Source organism: Ochotona curzoniae, unplaced genomic scaffold (genome assembly GCF_017591425.1).
Source record: "Ochotona curzoniae isolate NIBS_2020 unplaced genomic scaffold, NIBS_Ocur_1.0 scaffold_4505, whole genome shotgun sequence".
Classification (NCBI taxonomy): Eukaryota; Metazoa; Chordata; class Mammalia; order Lagomorpha; family Ochotonidae; genus Ochotona; species Ochotona curzoniae.
Genome location: NW_024467118.1, coordinates 54,673,484 through 54,689,630, shown reverse-complemented (window position 1 = coordinate 54,689,630; position 16,147 = coordinate 54,673,484). Strand labels below are relative to the sequence as shown.

At 35.6% G+C, this 16,147-nt stretch overlaps 1 protein-coding gene and 1 long non-coding RNA gene across 4 annotated transcripts in view; one reads left to right on the top strand and one right to left on the bottom strand.

Annotated features, from left to right (window-relative positions):
* SGCZ (sarcoglycan zeta) overlaps nucleotides 1–16,147 on the bottom strand; it is a 336,717-nt gene that overhangs the window by 32,322 nt on the left and 288,248 nt on the right. For all 3 annotated transcript variants that reach the window (XM_040966026.1, XM_040966027.1, XM_040966028.1), the window contains one exon: nucleotides 4,845–4,917. In XM_040966026.1, the coding sequence (XP_040821960.1) occupies nucleotides 4,845–4,917 (73 nt within the window). The remainder of the gene's footprint in view (nucleotides 1–4,844; nucleotides 4,918–16,147) is intronic.
* Nucleotides 236–5,630, top strand: LOC121146545. Its single transcript, XR_005882229.1, has 3 exons — nucleotides 236–1,296; nucleotides 3,681–3,780; nucleotides 5,489–5,630. It is a non-coding gene; the product is annotated as an uncharacterized LOC121146545 (long non-coding RNA).

Genomic DNA, 16,147 nt, shown 5'->3' with positions numbered 1-16,147 from the left:
ATGATTCACTCCCCAAGTGAGCGCAATGGCCGATGCTATGCCGGTCTGAAGCCAGGATCCAGGAAGTTCTTTCGGGCATCCCACATGGGTGCAGGGTCCCCAAGCTTTGGGATGTCCTCGACTGCTTTCCCAGGCCACAAGCAGGGAGTTGGATGGGAAGTAGGGCCACTGGGGTTAGAACCGGCACCCATATGGGATCCCGGGGTATTCAAGGCAAGGACTTTAGCTGCCGGAAGATGGCAGTTTTCTGCAAGTCAGGAGGTCACAGCTGGTGTGCTGCTGCCCTCTCTCCTGGCTTCTCTCTCTCTCTTCCCAGGTTTCACTGAGATTTTCCAGCAAATTGTACCAGGGAATGTGGTCCTTCCTTTGCTTTTCTGTTATTTTCACAGATCAGTCATGTTGGATCCCTAGATACAATTCTAGATGCAATATTTTTCTACACCCATCCTTGCCATTTAATTTACCTTATAGTCAAACATTACATGCTTCACTAAAGAGCTCAGTCAGGGAAAAAGACCCTAATCTTATCTATTCCAAAAAAACTTTCACTTAGTTATAGTAACATTCATTTTGAACAATTAGATTATAACTTCCTCTAATAATTTTTGTATCTTAAATCTAGAAAAGGGAACTCTTAAGACAGAATTCATTAATCTGGAAAAACTGAAAATGTTTTACATAAGTATTTATGAGCACATATGCACATAGGATTAAAATTTTTCTGAAAGATGATTTATAAAGAAATATAAAGTATTCCACTTGAATTTTCAATGTGATTAATAAACACAGCATTAATATAGCAGTAGGTTATACCAGTACTTGGTCCCTGTATAGTCTGGATCTCTGCCAATACATACAGGAAGACAGCAGTTGTGGGCCCAAGTACTACACCCCTTCACACTCCTTGAAGCCCTGGTGGTGTTCCTGGCTTCCACTTGGCCAGGCCTGCTTTTGTGGCATTCTACTCTCTGCCACTCTACCCTTGAAACCATACTCCAATAGATATTCAACATTCAAAACAGGAGAAAGCAAACACTATACGGATTAAAGAACACAAGGAACATTATAATCATGCCATTCTTAATGTGGGCATATAAGGGTTTGTTATATAATGTGATAAATGTACAAATGTTTCATAAGCCAATGAAGCATAAAATAGTTACTGCAGTGTTTTTTTTTTCTGATTTTATCTGAATATATTATACTTCTCAAAGCATTTTGAACTATACAAATATCCTGGCTTTGAATCTTGGGACTGCTATCAGACTGAACCTGAATTAACTTCTAGAATTACAAGTAAGTAGATTATGAGCAAAACCATATCAACGATTAAGTGTTACCCCTCTCTTTTGGATAGAACCTTCCAGGACTTCACTATGGAGGATATATGGACACTTCTTGCTTATATTGTAGTAGCAGCCTTTACTAAAATCGTTACAACACTCTGTAGTCTATGAAGTTGGTGAATTCTAAATATATTCATTCTGAGAACTACCTAGCAGTAAACTTTGAAGCTAATTTCAACAGTGAGTACCCAGGAGTTATAGTAGAAATAATTAATGTTAAATTTGAGTTCCTTGATCTTTTACAAAAGCAACTTTATTATGTAACCAAAGATAAAAATATAGCTTAAATACTTATCATATTTGTGAATTAATGGTTTAAGTTATTATAAAAATGTTCAACATCTTGAAAAAAGCCACAAAAAACAAAACACCACATTTCCATGTAGTAGTTGCCTCTTGAAACTTAAAAAGGTTAGGAAACATGTGTGTTTTTCTTTTTGAGCATTTGACAGAGCGTCCAGGCATCCTAGGTGCTCACTGATTATCAGTAGGTTTAATGATGGAGCAGAACTTACAGCCTAGGTGGTTTAAAAAAAAAATCAAAACTTTAAGAAATCACTTCAAGGTTATAATAAGCTTTTTTCAGCTGCAAGCAACACGGCTTTTTCCCCTTTATTCTTATTAGTTTATGCCTCTCCTATCTTACATCAAACAAACCCAATTTACTGTTTACAAGCTATTTCTCATCGTGCTCATTTGCAATTAAATCTGAATAAACACGCACAATCATACATGGGATGAAAAAAGCTAAAGGACACCAGAAAGGAAAAAGAGGAGGGAGAGAATATGATTGTATGTTTTTTTTTATTCCAGGGAACTTATCCATCCATCGATTGAAGGAATGTCTCAGGCAATATCCATACTACTGAGTGGATGCGGCTTCTCCTTAAGGGTAGGACTGATGCAGCTTAGAGAGAAATGTTTCAAGACGTTAACCTTTGTATCTCAAAGCTTTTAAATTTTATACATAAAAAACACTGTTTTGTTGTTATTTTGACCTATAAATCAGATAATGTTTCATTTTACTAAATCCAAGGGAACTTTTATTAGGATCATTAATGAAGTTAAGATCCAAATGATCATTGCCAATGATCAATATGCAATGCACTTAATTTCTGTACTCTATAGTGAATTATTTTCACTGTAAGAGTTTATATATATATATATATATTTAAGAAATCATAGAAGAAGGTTAACACTTGAACTATTTCAGGCAAATGCATTCTGCACAGATGAGAAAAATAGTATATGTTAGCCTTTCAAGGATAACAATCTCTAGCAAATAATATCACCTTACATGAATACACAAAACCACAGAAATTACACATGTGGCATAAAAACCCAGATTTTATGCTTACATGCTCATTATAATTGAGTAAATTATCAAAATTCACTATGTTTGGAATGTTGCTTTCTAAAGAATTTACTTGGCCAATGATCTCACCTTAAAGCTCTGGAAGGAAATGTGTCAGCAAGGCTTGGAGAATTCTTTACAGACACACTGCTTTCAATCTGGAGATTGAAACAATTGAGCACCCCTAATCGTTACTGCATTGCACCTCTAGAATTGAGGTAAGCAAGACCATGTCAGAACTTGACAAGTATGCTCTCAGATGCACTAGGTTTCCAACTTTCCATCATTTAAGCATTAAACTAACAGCTAAAAATGCCACATGCATATGCTAATTTACAGTTTTGTTTTTAAGCATGTCAGCTATTAAACTACCAATTGTCTCTTACTTGAAGCAATAGACTTTTCATTTTAGAAAGTGAAAAATGAATAAGAAGACACCAATATATTAGAAGTAAAAATTCTTCTTTGGGAACTTACAACATTTTGGAGGCGATGCATTACACCAGAGAATGGTAGCTGATAAAAATGGAGTTTTGTTTATATTTTTCCAAGTTCACAATCATCTGGCAAAAAAGAACTGCTGTGACATTTATCACATACAGTGAGTTCATTGATTATTTCTTAGCTTATGTGTACTATATACAAGATTCAAACACAGTGATGCCTGCTGTAGAGCAAAGGCTAAGCAAGGAAGATATGATTCTTTTTTATAATGAAACTTACAGGCTTATTAGGTGCAGAGGCATAAAATAACCCACAGATCAAAGTCAGAGCACATTATTAGATAATGGACAACATATATTCTTCATCCCTTCTAAAGAAATTCAGATTTTGCATGGAATAAGTAATAATTTTTTGCACGTATAAATAGCCCCTCACCAGACGACCACCTCTTGACATTATTTACTAGCTTCTTGGATCAATGTTTTTTTCTTAACTGTTACCATGATAACTTACAAACTGTTTTCTTTTACTTAAAGAAAAGTTGGCTTCCTCATGCAGTGCCTATTTCACAGTACTGGAGTCGGACCAGCTGCATTCTTCTATGAATGGACCCCAAGGCCTTATTTGGAGATTCTGGTAGGTGAACCCAGCTACTTCTATACCCTTGATCAAAGAGCACTCCTGCATGGGCAAAGTAGACCTCTTCTTCCTCCAGTGGAGCTCTTAGGGAGGGAACAGCAGCCCAGAGTAACTGGTAGAAGGGGTGATAGTTGCCACAGCCATGTCACCCTGAGATCCTTCTGTCTTCATTTGAGTATTTTTCCACTCATGCAATGGAGACTGAAAAATATTCTGTGTGAAACATCATTTTAACTCCCTTGTTCAAGACCCTATCAGGTTGATATGCTGATCTAACTTTAAAAAGTGATTTTTAACATGACCTTTTTTGCTATCATTATAGTAATGGTGATAGCTTCATCTAGTATCACAAATAATGTGATTAACCAATCCAGATTTAGTTAGCTGAAGACATGTTTTATCTTCACATTTCAACCTACTTGTGCATGGGTGTTCTTAAAGCAATATTATTTAGAAATTAATGTTTCATTTTCTTCAACTGTTGCAATGATGATTTTGGAGAGAATTTCTATAGTGTTGACAACTTCACATACCTCTCCATAATGAGGACTTTTATGTGCAAACAGTGCAGTATCAGAGCATTTTATTGCATTGGAAATACTGTCCTGAAGAACACAGAACAATGATGTCCTACCTGTAGCTGGCCACACTGCCTTTTGCTTCTGCACTCGCCCATACATATTAGCTGATGTTTTTGTGCTATCTCCTACTCCATGCCTCCCCTAACTTTGTGCCTGTGCATGTATTAATATTTTCAACTGGTCCTATTCTCAATTTCTTCTATAGCCTGTCTTTTCCTTTTCCACAATTTACACACATGTCTGATACCTTCATTGTTACATTCATTGTAAAAATAGTAGTGGAGATATGGATAAGGTTAGGATAATAGGTCACACTGGGTTTTTTCGGTTTTTGTTTTTGCTGTCAAATTCTTAACTGGAGGAATGCAATGCTACTTCTCAATGCAAGTATGAAATGCATTTTCTATTTTAGTTCTTTTAAGATGTTGAGAATAGTCAACATTTGTGGAAAACATGACAGAGATATAAGTGGGGACTTACTTGAGGTCTTGTGATGGCTCTGCTCTGATGTGAGGGGTCTCCACAGAGTGCCCAAATACTGCTCCTTCTGTGCCTAGGGGTAGCATAAACACAGATATCAGTATAAGCAAGGCCACTGGATTTCATCTCTATATTTCAAATATTATTCAAAAAGGGGGACATGTGTAACAAAAATAGAAGATAGTAACATCTTTCCTGGTTCTTTACCTTGACAGTGTTGATCACTTATTGAAGTTCAGAGAGTTTCTACCCTGTGGCTAAGAAAAAGGCCTTTACCCTTCCCTCAAATTTACTTCCAGGGAAGAATAAGTCCCAATGTTTTGCTCCATCTTCCTATGAATAAACAGGTAATGAATGCAAATGCACAGAGCAGGGAAGTTTGAATACACAGGTTCAACAGTGTGGTTAGCCATTCTTCACATGTAGCACCCACCTTTGATAAGGTTGGTCAGCAGGTGGGAGAGCCCATGTTGTACCATCTTGTCATTCCTAGAGTTATTCTGTAATCATGAACAACTCCAATTCATTGTATTATAGTAGATTTCATATGGGGGTCATGCTCTCTAGTAGTTTTCCCAAGCAGTTGAAGGATACTCCAATTAAACTTGTATTGACAAATTTCACCTGATTTTTCACATTCACAGGATTTCTATCAGCAAAGTAGAAAAATTGCAAACATATTTTCAGAAGAGGCCTTCGGTATAAACTCAGGTAAGTTCTTTGTTTTCTTGGAATCTTTCTTAAATGTGTTCCTGTAGCTTGTTTTATGAAAAAGTATGTCTCAGGCACTCCACCAGTCCTCAATATTGTTAGCTTCAATTGTTTTATTAGTGGAATGCAGCTAAAAATATAACAAATCAGCTTCTGCTTAATGAGAAATATTATTTAAAATACATTACCACCTAAGGAAGCTATGATGAAATCAGTAAGAAAACAGAGGTAACAATTGTTTCTTAAAATAAGTGGCTTTATAGAGAAGTAAGTTTCAACTACCAGATGACTGTTTAGAGAAAAAATGTTACCACACTCACAGACCTGTATCTTAAACTATAGAGGAAGAGGGTTTACTCAACACTGTGATTTCATAATCATTATGGTTTTGAGAAATGAAGATTATGGTATAATAAATTCTTCAAATTACAGATTTTACTAAGAAGCTAAAAGCTGTCAAGTTCACTGCTGAGTTTTTAAATTATTTCTGCAGTGGAAAATTTTTGTGACTGTTCAGAGTGGGTCAAATTAGTAGGAACCTAGAACAGAGCCAAAACATCATCAGAAGAACTTCTACATGGGATGTAAGCATCCCAAGATGTTTACTAACGACTAAGCTCAATAGACACCCTGAACATGCTCTGATAATAATTATCATAAAGAAACATGAGACATAGCAATTCTGTGGTACAAAAGTACTAGATATTATGCTTTGAAGTCATAAATTAGCATTTAAATGGTAAGAATTGCATTAGAGGAAAGGAGAAGGGAATAGGTGTGTCTTAATACTAGTTCAAATTTTAAGACTAAGTTCCTAACATTAATATATCCCAACTTCAGAAATAATGACAGAAGGCCATTGTATTAAAATGATATGCTAACCACATTTATAATAGCTCTGTTTACAATAGCCAGAATGTGGAATCAACCAAGGGTCCATCACTGGATAAAGAAAATGATACATGTACACACACCTGGAATATTACCTAGCAATTAAAAATATTTAAATTCTATAATTTGCATAAAAATTATTACAGCTGGCAGGCATCATGGTGAGTGTAGTAAGCCTAAACTAGAAAAACAAATACCACATACTTTCTTATAAGCAGGAGCTAAAATAAAAATAAATTCCATTTATCCATTTGACCATGAATATAGTATTTTGTCATATTTGTTTTAAATCCTGTAAAAATGCTAAATATCATACTTCTACATAGTTTTAGTGATCTGTAACATTTTAAATATCTATTTCATCATTAGAAAAAGGCAGGTTTTTTTCTAATGTTATTTCAAGTAAATAGAATTCATAGTCCAAATCCTATCTATATTCTGCATGGTATAATTTAAACTACTGATTATTAAACTGTTGGCACCTGTATATAATTAGGTCACCAGAAATGAAGTATGAGGAAAAAAGCAACCAAGACAGACCTAGTCCCGGAAGGAAGAGGATTAGAGAACAGTATACATGATATATTTTAAGGTGTTTATCACTATACCAGGTGAGAATTCTCTCTGGGTTTCAGGTTTTCAAGGAAAGCCTCCACTATCATCAGTAATTTTTTAAGTTCATGGAGATAAATTTAGAATGACATAAGTAGGAGCCAGCACAATCTCTCAATTGGCCAATCCTCCACCTGCAGTAAGTGGCATGCTATATAGGTGCTGGTTTGCGTTCTGACTGCTCTCTCTGTTCCAATTCATGGCCTGGGAAAGCAGCAAAGGATGGCACACGTCCTTGGAACCCTACCTGGCACCCAGGTTTACAGTCATCTATAGCTATCCAAATAGATGCAACAGGCAGAGCTAAAGAGATGAAAAGAAAAAATCTATCTACTGGTTATTATAACTCTGCATTTTCAATACAAATGAAATTATGACTCATGGAAATAGGATTATTTGAAAGGTACATTATGAGAAATTATGTTTGAGGACCAAAATCAATAGCATACAGAAGACAATATAGAAATGCATATTATGATCAAAACATAATAAATCATGAGTATCTATGATGCTACCTTCCTCCCCTGCACCTCTTGTACCTTACAAAGAAGGTCCTAGAGGGATGAGGTATAGCACAAACTCATGTAGGTCAGAAATGGTAGAATAATTATGTTTTCATTTTCTTGAACTCTTCCTGAATAGTTTAACTCTTGCTGTTAGCTTTTAATTTGCATCTCGGTCAAGTCCCAAACCCAGACTAGAAACCATATCTTTTTATTTGCACGTCTGCCTCTAGTTTTCTCCTTGTTCTTTGACAAGCACTTAAAAATCTGAGTCTTGTTTGAACAATATGGTCTTAAAGGTACCCTCAATTGTGCCACAACACTTTTCATTTCTCCTTAAATATAAGTGGAAATGAGGTTAATCCTCTGAATCTAGAGAAACTTGTTTTGGAAAAGAAATGGAACAAGCATTCTAAAAATTAATGACTGCTTTTTTTTTTTAAATTTGAAAAGGATTTCCTCTGAATCCTAAGATCATGGTTAACCCTTTAAATGAAAAAAATTAAAAAGGCATTTATATACACACATCTAGTACTTGTCTTATTTTAATAATATTAATGGCGTTTCCTCCTCAACGTAACTTTACACAATATAACCTATACATTAGAGTAATACAGCCCATCATCACACTTGTGCAGAAAGCTGAAATCACTTCTTTGCAGATGTAATGAATACTGACCCAATGTATCTGCCCAACCTCTTTTCTTCAACTCATCTACAACTTTCTTAAAACCAATTACCTGACTATATCAACATTTTACTACCTGTAACACTTGTTTGGAACTCATTATTCTTTGAAGCTTATACATTGCTTCCATTTAATGCTATGAAAATATAAGGCACATTCCTTGTATACTTTGATTTTCCTATGCACATTATAGTGTATTGCATTAGTGGAGTAATTAGCATTGAAAAAGGATCAATATGTCAAAAAAACTCCATGGAATCTTTCTGACTCACTTTAATTTTTATCCCAGTTTGTTGAAATCTTATTGTATACTGAGGCATGCTTCCTCATTCAGCTTCCATATTAGTACAGTTATTTCTTCAGCTTTGATTTCCACTTACATTTTAATCCAATTATTCCCCCACAACACTGCCAAATAATATAACATGCAGTGCTGATTTTATAGTCCTCACTTGAAAAATATTTGGGAAATCAAATTGGCTATAAAATTGAAATCCAAATTCCTTAGTAGAACATATGGCTCATCAGTCCTATTAATTTTACACTTTAGTGCTAATAAATACATGTGGATTTTGATATTAAAATATTTGTAATTGTCAAACGAAGTAACTTTCCCTACACATCTTTCCCCTATTTGAGAACAGTGTCAAGGTATGATTGTAGATATATTAAGTATTTCTATATCTAATTAGCTCCACCACACTCTGCCTGGGCTGCTTCTGTTCCTTGTGACAATTACCTAAGAGCATTTCATTACAATTTGCTTTATTTCTTATTCAGTGTTTGGAACTACCTTGACTTCAAAGACTTTGTCCTAATCAAATTTGTATATTTAGCCTAAATCAAATCAAGAATAAATTAGGATATTAATGCCCTAAGGGAATGGTCTGAGTTTAATGAAACAATTATGATCCTGGGTAATGTTAATTTTGTTAGAAAAATAGGAAACAACATATTGTTAAACACTAATAAGACACTTCTTTGCCATTGCCTCTACCAACAATGTCATGATACATGTAAAGAGCAGAATGTTGGAGTCATGACTGCAGCTAAAGGACTATATTATTGTAAAATACAGGGTACAATGGGAGCGATGGGGAAAGCCCTATACATACAGAACTGTATAATGTAAAATAAGAATATAAGAAATATATAATGCTAAAATATCCAGAAAGAAAATAATAAAACTTCACCATTATTGCAACTTGAAACTGAAAATTAAGTTGCAAAATTTCTAAAAAAAAAATTGTTTCAACTTAGTTTTTTTTTTTTTTAGGTAATTTAAAAATTTTCATTGTAATCAAAGGCTTGAAACAAGAATTCAGCAAATCACAATTAAAACCACAATAGTCCATCAAGAAAATGGGCAAAGGTGGTCCTGTGCAGTGGACTAGTGACTAAAAGTCCTCACTGGTTCATGTTCCAGTGGCCCCACTTCCCATCCAGCTTGCTGCTTGTAGGCTGAGAAAGCAGTGGCGGACCGCCCAAAGCCTTAGGACCCTGCACCCACTAGAAGACCTGGAAGAGCCTCTGGCTGTTGCGGCCACTTGGAGTGAATTAGCAGATGCTCCTCTCTGTGCATCTGACTTTCCAATAAATAAATACATAAACCTTAAGGAAAAAAAAAATGGGCATGCACTATAATCAATCAAATGAAAGCATGCTTAAATTCATACAAAACTTTTAAGGTGACCACAAAATCATTAAACCTACACTATTATAAAATTCCAATCAATTTGAACACTAATCCAATATTTTTCAAAATCTGGCTTATTTTCATAATCTAACAAAACTTTAGGGAATGTACCCTTGGATGAAAAATCATGACATCCTATCCATGTCTAAAGATTTGTGAAACATAATAGATATTCTGGTATAATACAAAATTTACAAAAATGGGGAAATTAAGTCAATGATAAGATGGACCTGGAAGAGGCTGGACTACATAAAAAGCAATCCAGCACTGAAAGATGGGTACTTTGTGATCTTGGCCTTGTGTCACTTGTAAACAAGTCAAGCTCCCACAAATAGAGGTAACCAAGATTTTGGGTCAGGGCTAGAGGGAGAGGATGAGGGGAGAAAAGACAGAGAAATCATTGCTCAAAGAGTAGAAGGTTCAGTTAGATTCCAGAGGTAAGCTCCTGGGAACTCTTGCACTTGTATAGTGACTAGTTAAAAGTGAGTCTGTATCTTAAAAATTTTAAGATAAGATCTTATAAAGTATGCTAACCATAGACAATTTGGTACCATGATGGATGTGTTACATTTTTATTGCATATCTATGTAATAAATTTTGCTTTGTACCCCATAAGTGTCCACAACTACCATAAATTGAAGATAATTTTAAGAATATAAGGGAAATTGAAAATACTTGATTAGCTAGAGCATGCGTTAAAATGCTATCTTCAAAGTGAAGTACATTTGTCACAAATGAAATTAGAGTACACTATATCAGGATGAAAAATGATGCTCAGGAGACCAGCTGAAGACACCTGAACAGGAAGAAACTTCACTTACCCAAGCAACAAAAAACAACAACAACAACAACAAAATTGAGGAAAGAAATCCCAGATTTCCAAGCATCTAATGGATGGGAGACTGCAGTAATGAATTTACAAGAACTACAAATAGCAAAAAGATACAGACTTGCTGTTGTAGCTCCTATGCAGGTGGCGAGTAGGTAGGAGACACTATCTTGCCACAAAAATTAGGCAGGAGAATATCTACTGTCCTCACTGACTTAAAACCTAGTATAGCAACTGGCTGAAGTCCAGGCAACTTCTCTGCTCTAAACAGTAATGTGCTGCCTTCTGCTTTCCCCCAACCACCACACCTGAGCTGTGGTAGAGCTGTTACTGAACTCTGTTCTGGCTAGAGGACAGAAATGGGCATGCTCACCAATAGAAATCTCAGGAGCCTCAGACAGCGAGCAGATGCCCTGCATTCTTTAGCTGTGGGATGTCTGGACATCCCAGTTTGAGCTATCCTCAGTTTATCTGGCACTTACCCTATGAGAGCCTGCTGCATCCTGTCAGGTACCTGGGGCAATCAGTTCTAGATATATCAGAGTCTCTCCATATACCCTGTAGGACATTAGGGAGAACTTGCCTGTGTTTTTTATTTCAGACCCATACCTTCCAGTGCACAATCCTCAAAAGAACTTGTAATCACCTCCACAGAATTGGGACAAATTCCCCTTCATATCCCCAGTGCTAGAGTTACAAATAAGAACAAGATCAGTCCAGGTCACCCAGCAGGGTCTTGGGAAGTTCCCATCCTAGATTATATTACATTCTGGAATCCAGAGCTGTCAGTGAGCATCACTGAGACTTGCCCGATGGACTAAGGGCACAGTATCTTCTTTGTCTCACAGTAACAAGACTGTGGCTACAGCCATCACAATCTCTCATTTGCTGGATATCAAATTTTCTGCTCAAACCCTCTTCAAAGGTGTATGGCTACACTTCCATAAAATGTTGTCACCTAGACAACTGTGGCATTTACAGACACAACCAACACTGACCAAAATTGAATAAATAGCTCAAAGTGACACTTCTGGACTCACCTAGAAGCAAAGTTACCCAAGTGATCATCGCAGTACTTTCCATATCTCATCTATAAAAATGTCTTTCTCACTGAAAGCTACAGCATAAAGGAGTTGTTACACTTGTGCACAGACGTGACACAGGAATGCAGGAATGTAAAGAATCTGCGAAACAGCACACCTCCAAAAACATAATAGCACTCCAGAATTAGAACCTGATTTGAAAGATAGCTGTGAAATTCCCGAAAAAGGATGAAAAATAATGATCCTAGGGAAATTTACTCAAATGGAAAACAATATAGTTTACAGAAATGCAAGAAACAAGATATGATATGAATAATAACATTCCACAGAAAATAAAAGTGTCTGTAATATGTCAATATCTCTTGACATACAGGAAGAATAATATTATCAAGGATACATATATCAGTTATTGCTTATGTAAGAAAAGGAAGATAGTAAATATATACTAATGATGCATCTTATGGACTCACTCAATAAAACATGATCACAGGTAGGTTGGCATTGTAGTACAGCCTATTCTGCCGTAGTGATGATTGCAACTCATACAGAGTACTTATGGAAAACTTAGCTACTTTGTTTTCAGTCCAGATTTCTAATATACCTAGAAACGTAACAGAAAATGAACCAAGTATTGGGTCCAGCCACTTAGGTGGGAAACACAAAACCCATTCCTGCCTGCAGGCTTCAGCCTAGACTGGATTGTCTATTGTGGCCCTTCGGTCACTGAACTAGCAGAAGAAAGATTTCTCCTGCTGTTTGACTCCACGCATGCCCGCCTCTCTCCACCAATGCTCTGACTTCCAAATAAATGCTTCAATATACTTTTAAAAATGAGCAAATTAAATACAAAATTACTTGGCACCAAGGAATAAGAGTTACAACAGAAATGAAAAGTACAAAAAAATCAGCAAAGCAAACAAAATACGATATTTGAAAAGATAAAAAGCCACTACCCAGATTACCAAGAAACAGAAGAGGAAAAAACTCAATAAAATTAGAGATTAAATAGAAGACACTGTACCTGATACCAGAAGTAACAACGGCACAGAAAATCTAAGTTGTCTCATAACAAATACACTCGATTAACATAGATGTAACTTTTCAACAAAATATTAGCAAACTGAATTCAAAATTACATCTGATGGGCCATCACAATCAATCAAGATTTATTTCTATGATGCAATGATGGTTCAACATTTGTAAATTGATAAGAATCAAACTATATCAGGCCCAGCGTGATGGCCTAGTGGCTAAAGTCCTCACCTTGAATGTGCTGGGATCCCATATGGGTGTAGGTTCGAATCCCGGCAACTCCACTTCCCATCCAGCTCCCTGCCTGTGGCCTAGGAAAGCAGTCGAGGACGGCCCAAATCTTTGGGACCCTGTACCCATGTGGCTTCAGATCGGCACAGAGCCAGCCGTTGCGTTCACTGGGGGAGTGAATCATTGGATGGAAGATCTTCCTCTCTGTCTCTCCTCTCTGTATGTCTGCCTTTGCAATAAAAGTAAATAAATCTTTAAAAAAATAATCAAACTATATCAAATAACAAAAAGACATGATAATCTCTACCGATGTTAGGGCACATTTGATAAGATTCAACATCTATAATAAAATATCCTCAATATATGAGGTATAGCAGATACATTGAGTAATAAAAAGTTTTATTTTTCAAATAAACAGCAAATATACCAAATTGGGTAAAGTTGAAACATTACACTCAAATTTGGGACAAAATAAAGATGTCCCCTATCCACACTTTTTTCTATACAGTATTAGAAGTGTCAGCAAGAGCAGTTAGAAACGGAAAGGCAACCAACGCCACAAAAATGAGAGGAAAGGAAGTAAAAATAGACATGTTTACATATGAAATGTTTTTATATCGAGAAAACACTAAACATTCCTCCAAAAAGCTGTTAGATATAACTCCGTGAAAGAGTAGGATACACATTTTTATGCACCACTGCTGATCCTGCTGTATAACAAATCAAGAAATGTCATTCACAATGGTTATTTAAAAATGCTTAGGAATAAAGAAGAAAAAGGTCTCTCAGATAAAATGAATACATCAATAAAAAAAATTCCTGTTCATGGATTTGAATAATTTAAATATCCACAGGGCCTACAGCATTCTGTATGCTCAATGCCATCTGTATCAAAATACACAAGATGTCTTTACACATCTAGAGGAAATGGTCTTAAAATTGATTTATTTACTAGGTAGGACACGAAAATAAGCCACTCCTAACTAGGGTATTGAGGATTTCTCTGCACACCCCTCCCGACAGTGTTCTGTGCCTCAACAGGTGACATATGCCTTGTTAAAGCTATAAGCCAGTTTGGACTATCCTAAAATCTGCCAAGTTCAGTAAAAATGATGCTTCAGTACAATAAACTGCTAAATATAAAAATGAAAATAGACACAAGATAGCTGAATAGTATCCTATAGCCATTTTAAGGTGGATAGAAGCCAGTTGTATATAAACTAAAATTGAAAAGTTAATGAAGTAGTCACAGGATGTGGTTAAGAACTTGCATTTTCTAACATATCAGTCACTCAATACCATGTCAATTAACTCCATAATGTTGGAAACTGTTGTTGATGTTATGTTATGGCTTTTAATTGGTCAGAACAATATTCTGCCAGCTCTGCTTTCAGATCAGATATGGTCTCCCCAAGAAACTGTTGGATTGATCTGGACAATAAGATGCTGGACTCTATGCATGATACATGCTTGCAATGAAAGAAACAAGACTGGATTTGAACTGTAATACTGCAATAAGGTGGAGTAATCCACCATGGTGAGGGCCTGGGGAGGGGTTGGAGGAACATCAGAGCCTATGAAATGATGTTGTAAAATGAAATGCAATTAAAAATTGATCTACTGCCAAAAAAAAAAAGACCCTCAAAAACCAAATTGATCCTAACGGAAATGATTCAAGCTTGAGGCATCAAAATATATGATTTTATAACACACTGTAAAACTATTGTAATAAAACAGCATTTTGCTGTCATAAATGCAGGCACAGAGATTAATAGAGTAGTATGCACAGCAAAGGAAAGTACCACTATGAAGAAGAGATCTCCAATAAAATGGGGGAAAGTGTTTGTAAACTATTTATCTAACATCATTAAAAAATGTAGTATATGAAGAAAACCAAAAATTCAATAAGCAACCCATAACTGAAAAATAGCTGGACATACAACCCCTAAACTAAATGACGGTTGTCAAAAGAAAAAAATATATGTGAAAAATATTTTAAAATTTTCAGTAGCACTAGCCATCAGGGAAAAGCAAATGAAAACCACCGGGAGCGTCCACTCACTCCAGTTAGTGTTGCTGTTGCTGGAAGGACTGTAAAAAGTGCTGGCAGTGATGTAGGGAAAGAGAAGCTCTGGTATGCTGTCAGTGGGAATACAGATTAAGAAAACCACGTAGAAAAGCAGCATGGAAGCTGCTTAAAAGTACAACTACAACTGCCAAGGTAGCACTTCAACATAGATATCCAAAAGGTATGAAATCTTTGTTCACTCTAGACAAGATAGGGACTTGGTGGAAGTAATTACTATCAGATGAATGAGTGAGGAAAATGCATTGTATATGCACATCGGAATGTTTTATTCAGTGGAAGGGTAATCTTAAAAATTGTATTTTTAAAAAGCCACAAAATTGTGTTTGTATTATTAAAAGACAACATATAAAAGAAAGGGGGAAAAAGGGTGTACAGGAAGTAGGATGGGGTGGGAAGTATCAGTATAGATTTAGTTATGCACAGATGAATTATGTGAAATTTTTTATATAATAAACATTTCAGAATGACCAAATGCAATTAGATCTTAAGGGCCTCATATTAAGTTAAATAGGTTAGAAATAATATTTTCTCTCAGTGCAGGAGTTTAAAACAAAACAATCAGAACACAGAATATTGACTGATGAGTAGAGGCTAAGGGAAATGAGAGATAAGAATACAAGGATTTAGAAATAAAACAAGAAGCAGGGAAAATTTGGTGTAGTTTGCTAATTGTGACAAATACATAATAGTAATCTAAAATGCTAACAGCAGAAGGTGGTTACCAGGAATGTAAGAAATCTGTACTAAATTAGCTTTTTTTTGTTAAATGTAAAACTATTGTGAATTAAAGTTTTAAACATAAAAATGATACTCATATTTTATAGCCTGTTTATACTATGCGTTATTCTGATTTTCTCTCTGTTTCAGGCTCCAAATTTCTCTGCTCATTAAGTTTTTCCCTATCACAAAAGGATTTTAAAAAATGAAATTTAAAAGTTCATGCAAAGAAAACAACAGAATGAAGTACATGATTCTCAG